Below are 6083 nucleotides of genomic sequence, written 5' to 3' on the forward strand. Positions count from 1 at the left end.
GAAAGCTGTGCAAGCAAGGAGGAAGGTCCAGGACGCTAACATCTGCAGAAGGTTCCGAGCCTCTCTCATTGGAGGTAGATATTTCCAACCTGAAGATTTCTGCATCATCGCACAGTGCCGTTTGAAATCTGTCCCGCTTACCCCACCCCCGAGCTCAGTCCAAAACTGCCCCCAAGACAGGAAAAAAAAAGGGGGGGGGGGAGGAAAGGGCTCCAGAGGAACCTGGAGCCCTTAAGTCGCTTTCCAGCCGTGACGACCAGCGGCCAGCAGGTGTCAGTGCGCTCTCGTTCTGTCACAGCTCAGGGCCTGCCCCTCCAGGACCCTTCCCCAACGCTGTTCAAGGGGGCGCAGGGCAGACTCCAGGCCCCGAGAGTCCCGCAGACAGCTCGGTGGCCGCAAGGATACGTGGCCTTCTCTTCCCTAAGTATGGATAACTCCGGCCTGGTCTGCTCGCCTGAGTGCTGGTCCATTCCGCTCCAGCGGTTCCTCAGGAACCTGCACAAGCTTACCTCTTCAGGATCCCTTTCATCCCAGCCACCAGAGCAACTGCGCCTGGCCTGGGGCGGGGCTGCTTCGCCAGCGACTCTTATGCCACCCTGCATCTCCTAATTCGGGTCCCAGCACCCTGGCACCCTCTCCTGCTAGAACCCAGCTAGATCAGTGCACTGCTGGGTGCCCGCTACTGTCTCCTGGGCCAGCTAGTAGCTGCCCAGCAGGCCAACTCCCAGCCGGGGCCGCTCCCCACTCCCTAGGCTCTCTCTTAAAGCCCCCTGCTCCCCGTACCCGCCTTTCCAAAAGGCCGGTCCAGCTTGCGAGGCAGCGCTCTCTGGGGTCGGACGCCGGTTCGGGCTCTAGACCTAAGGAGGGGAGGCGCGAGGGGCGGAGGAGGGTCGACTTCCCACGTGGGGGCTGACGCTAGCTGCTCAGCAACGCCGGCTTCTTCCTGGGGCTATAAAACCAGTCCAGCGTTGAGCGGCGGAGCAGCAGCGGCTCCCGCTTCCGTGCAGACGCCCAGCAGCCGGCGCACACCACCCAGCCACCCCAGCGCCCCCAGACGCAAGTGCTTCGGTCCTGCTAAAACTCACGTGGTCCTCCGACCCCCGCCGGGTCTGAGGCGCTCAGCGCCCGCCCAGCTCGCGGCTAGCGGCCACCCTTGGCTCCGCCGCGGCTCCTGGAGAGCCGATCGCTCACCTAGCTTGGCTCTGAGGACCGAGGTGGGGGGGCGGCTTCATGCGGCCCCCACACCCTTTACCCCACCGCCGCCGCCGCCCCCGAACTCTGTGCGCAGCGTCCCAGCCCCAGCAGGGCGCACAACTTTGGAAGTCCCGTGGGGCTCCTGGAGGAGGCAGAGTCCGCGCCTTCGCCGGAGGTCCGGCCCAGCTCGCGCCACCGCGCCTGGGAGGTAGCAACGGAGTCGGAAATCTCTTCGGGGGTGTAAGAAGACAGACCTAGGACCCCGAGCTCGCAACGACACCCCTCGGCTGCCTCTTGGGGTAAGACTTCCTGCTTTCGCTCAGCTTAAGAGTCAAGGGATAGATGGCTAGCTAGATACATTTGTTTAATTTTCTGACATCTTTCCAAATCATCAGGCCACCGATAATTTCTTTTCTCTTTTCTTGAAGAATAAATCTCCAGCCACCAGCTGGCCCCACTCGATCCTGCCGCTTAGAAATAAAACTTGGCTGTGTTTGTGGAGCTGGGAGAGAGAAAGCACCCACCCGGAGCGTCGGAAGGACGAACCGGTGCCAGTTCGCGGGCTCCAGTCCATGGACCACTAGCGGTCCCCAGCTTGGGCCCGTGCTCCCTGCGGCCCTCTTCCCTATGTGAGGCGCGGCGGGACGAGCCGCGCACCGGAGGAAGAGGAAGGACCCACGGACGCGGGGCCGGAAGGCAGCTGGCAGCAGGCCCAGGAGAACCAGCACCCGCGTTCATGTTCCGCCAGGAGCAGCCGCTGGCCGAGGGCAGCTTTGCGCCCATGGGCTCCCTGCAGCCGGATGCCGGCAACAGCAGCTGGAACGGGACCGAGGCGCCCGGAGGCGGCACCCGGGCCACCCCTTACTCCCTGCAGGTGACACTGACGCTGGTGTGCCTGGCTGGCCTGCTCATGCTGTTCACCGTGTTTGGCAACGTGCTGGTTATTATCGCAGTGTTCACCAGCCGCGCGCTCAAAGCGCCCCAGAACCTCTTCCTGGTGTCTCTGGCCTCAGCGGACATCCTGGTGGCCACGCTGGTCATTCCCTTTTCTTTGGCCAACGAGGTTATGGGCTACTGGTACTTTGGTAAGGTGTGGTGCGAGATCTACTTGGCCCTCGACGTGCTCTTTTGCACGTCGTCCATAGTGCACCTGTGCGCCATCAGCCTTGACCGCTACTGGTCCATCACGCAGGCCATCGAGTACAACCTGAAGCGCACGCCACGGCGCATCAAGGCCATCATTGTCACCGTGTGGGTCATCTCGGCCGTCATCTCCTTCCCGCCACTCATCTCCATAGAGAAGAAGGGCGCTGGCGGCGGGCAGCAGCCGGCCGAGCCGAGCTGCAAGATCAACGACCAGAAGTGGTATGTCATCTCATCGTCCATCGGATCCTTCTTCGCGCCTTGCCTCATCATGATCCTGGTCTACGTGCGTATCTACCAGATCGCCAAGCGTCGCACCCGCGTGCCGCCCAGTCGCCGGGGTCCGGACGCCTGTTCCGCGCCGCCGGGGGGCGCCGATCGCAGGCCCAACGGGCTGGGCCCGGAGCGCGGAGCTGGTACCGCGGGCGCCGAGGCCGAGCCGCTGCCCACCCAGCTTAACGGCGCCCCGGGGGAGCCCGCGCCCACCCGGCCGCGCGACGGGGATGCGCTGGACCTAGAAGAGAGTTCGTCGTCCGAGCACGCCGAGCGGCCCCAGGGGCCGGGCAAACCCGAGCGCGGTCCCCGGGCCAAGGGCAAGACCAAGGCGAGCCAGGTGAAACCGGGGGACAGTCTGCCGCGGCGCGGGCCCGGGGCCGCGGGGCCGGGGGCTTCGGGGTCCGGGCAGGGAGAGGAGCGTGCCGGGGGCGCCAAAGCGTCGCGCTGGCGCGGGAGGCAGAACCGCGAGAAACGCTTCACGTTCGTGCTGGCGGTGGTGATCGGCGTGTTCGTGGTGTGTTGGTTCCCGTTCTTTTTCACCTACACGCTCATAGCGGTTGGCTGCCCGGTGCCCTACCAGCTCTTCAACTTCTTCTTCTGGTTCGGCTACTGCAACAGCTCGCTGAACCCTGTTATCTACACCATTTTCAACCACGACTTCCGCCGCGCCTTCAAGAAGATCCTCTGCCGTGGGGACAGAAAGCGCATCGTGTGAGCGCTCGGGCTGTGCCCTGCTTACAGACCCTGGTCAGATGCAGGCCCTGGGGCTTCGAGGGGGCGCGTCTACGCATGCAGCCCCTAGCACTCTGAAACCCTGGACCTTCCTGCTCTGTGTAATACCCAGTTTGGAGGAGACTCGGTGGCTTTTGAGACCTTTTGTTACCATGTGTAAAGTTCTGGCTGAGAGGGACATATGCGCCTTTTTGCTGGTTGTTGTGGTTGTTCCCAGCCCACAGCCAGTTTCCTGGTGGGCTACCCCCGATCAGTATTGTTTCCTGACGATATTGCCATCTTCTCCCCGAGTCTGACTCTCCCAAGCTCTTCAGAGCAAGCACAGTACTAGAGAGGGCATGACTGCCAAAGGGTTAATGAACCAAGGTTTCCTAGCCCTGGCTAATTGTCACTTCCCCAATTCCCCCCTTTTAAAAGTATCATTCAGGGCAGCCCTGCCTGCCCTCCGTACCCTCCACTGTAAATATACATTATTTTTGATAGCATACTTTGGGGTCCTCAGAATTGGCCTTGTCGCGATATTGGAATCCCGGCTGTGGGGATGCCCTCCAGTCACAGACAGTGGGCTATCTGGTCCAGACCAACCCCCTTTGCAATGCAAGCCCCTTTCTAGTGTTATTACATCGTCGCTCTCAGTACTTTTCAGCAGTAACTGGTAACTGTCCCCTGGACACGGACCTGCTTTGACATTTCCTGACAGGGAAGGGATTTCTGTTCATTTTCCCCCTGTGCCTAACAGCATAATTGCCTTTTCCTATGTAAATATTACAGCGATGGACCAAGACAGAAGGAAATGAGCCTTCTGCCTGGCCCCAGCCCTGTGTATAAAGCCATTATCCGCTGAGGCACCACTTGCCCCAGTAACTCACTTTAGAACTGACGCTGCGGTTCTCCCCTCCTCTGGGGCCAAGGCTTGAAGAAGAATGGGTGTGCTTGTTTCTGTCTTGTGTGTGCGCCGCCCCTCCTCCAGAAAGTGCTGAGTAAGGGGAATCTTTTAGCAGCTGTTTTTAGACACACAGGAGGGGAAATTATGTGGAAGAAACCTACCCGATACAATTTGCCAAGGTAATCAGTGTGAGGAGACAAATGGGCCCGCCACACTGTTCAGCGCCAGCCCCAAGAGCTCTTGGGTATCAAAGTGTTACCTCCCCTTGCTTTTCTGGCTGAGATCACATCACCAGTGAATTGCCAAAGTCAGGGAGTAGGCGGGGACTTGGTGTTTACAACCTGGTTTCTACTTAGTTTAGGCGGACTGTGGAAGGCCTGCGATCTGTTTTTCGTGAGAGAAAAACCTAAATGTCAGCACTTGTTGCTCATGACAGTGGATGGATTTTTTTTTAAATAAAAGTTTACAGATCAAATGTGAAATAAACATGAATCAAGTGATCCTCCTGTCTAGTAATTGAGTTTTCGAGGCTCGGAACTCTAGGGTTATCTGATAACACACACGTTTGAAATCGCCTTTGAACCCCTGAGCTCTAACACACTGCCATCCATGTCTCCGTTGTTTGTCGCCCATCCAACTCGTTGCCTTCTTTAATTTTTCAAGCGTGCTATGAGGTAAATCGTACTGTTTTTCCCATTTTACAGGTAATGAAACTGTGCAGAAGGTTTACTTAGGGTTAGTAGGTGTTCGAGTTCGTTATTTCCCGTTTCCTCTCTGTGAAGAGCTTGTGCTTTTAACCCCAGAGTTTCCAGGTTTGTGCTGTCCACACTCCTCTGAATGTGAGCGCATCGTGTGCACGGTGTAGATATATCCAGTGTATGGTATGCACACGCGCTGAAGTCGATGTGCCCCAGATGTGTGTATTCCAAAGCGTATGTCTATCCTAAAGTGAATGTATACAGAAGTCTGGAATGCCCTGGAAACTGTGCATCAAACAGTAAATGCGCTGACAGAGAATACGGTAAATGCATTGCAGCTCGCTATAGGCAACTAATGTAATGGCGGCTTGAATTTTCTCTAGCCAGAGTTAGGCTTCCTTCTTATTTCTCTCTCCTATCTACGTTTGTCCCTTTGCTTCCGAGGGCTTTAGACTCAAACATTGGCTATGAAACTTTATTGCCAGGAGGGTCTTAGAGACCTGATCATCCCTCCTAATATGGAGGTGGCCAGGCGGAAGTGGCTTGTTTAGGGTCCCGTCGACGTAGGTAATGGGGCCTTGGCCCCAGGCTGCCACCAGTTGGGAAGATTAGCCCCGAAGAGCATGAGTGACTGTGGAGAAGGTCTCCTGATGCAGCTGAGTGGAGAGATCCCAGTGAGGAGCTGGGTTTGAGGGACAAATGCAAAGGACCAGGGGTAGTTTTGGGGTGGGAGAGCAAACTTGGTAAGTGCAGCCACTTGTATCTGGTGTGCAGACCAGCTCTGCATGCCACAGAAATGGGTGCTAAGCGCCTTTTGGACGTGCTTGCTGCATCTTGCCTATAGTGAAGGGGTATGTGCTGGGATGGAAGGTAAGTGGCCCTTGGACTGAGAAGCCTGGGAGAGGAAGGCAAAGGGATTTTAGAGGAGGCCTGCAGTCATCTAGGTTCTTGGAGCCTACTAGATAAGAGGGGAGGCAGGAGGCACTTAGCGCCAGTAGCTCCTGTTCAGGGGCTTCACACATCGCCTCCCTCCCCACCCCTGGCCTGTGGTACCAACACCTGCTCCCTGAGTTGATGCTGAGGCCTGCCCCACCCTGCCTCACCCAGGCTCCTCCCTTTATTCTAGGGCACCCATTGCCCCTAAGGCAAACAGT

The 6083-nt window shown here is 57.9% G+C and overlaps 1 protein-coding gene across 1 annotated transcript; it reads left to right on the forward strand.

The window, feature by feature from the left end:
• Positions 1-694: 694 nt before the first annotated feature.
• Adra2a (adrenoceptor alpha 2A) lies at positions 695-4732 on the forward strand. The gene is made up of 2 exons (XM_032892203.1): positions 695-1493; positions 1623-4732. The coding sequence occupies exon 2, from the start codon at positions 1931-1933 to the stop codon at positions 3326-3328; it is 1398 nt and encodes a 465-aa protein (XP_032748094.1). The 5' UTR covers positions 695-1493; positions 1623-1930; the 3' UTR covers positions 3329-4732.
• Positions 4733-6083: the final 1351 nt, after the last annotated feature.

The sequence above is a fragment of the Rattus rattus genome, chromosome 2 (genome assembly GCF_011064425.1).
Source record: "Rattus rattus isolate New Zealand chromosome 2, Rrattus_CSIRO_v1, whole genome shotgun sequence".
Lineage (NCBI taxonomy): Eukaryota > Metazoa > Chordata > Mammalia > Rodentia > Muridae > Rattus > Rattus rattus.

What these genes read in the sequence shown, in the direction of transcription:
- Adra2a (XM_032892203.1), top strand. Translation starts at nt 1,931, where the DNA reads ATGTTCCGCCAGGAGCAGCCGCTGGCCGAGGGCAGCTTTGCGCCCATG.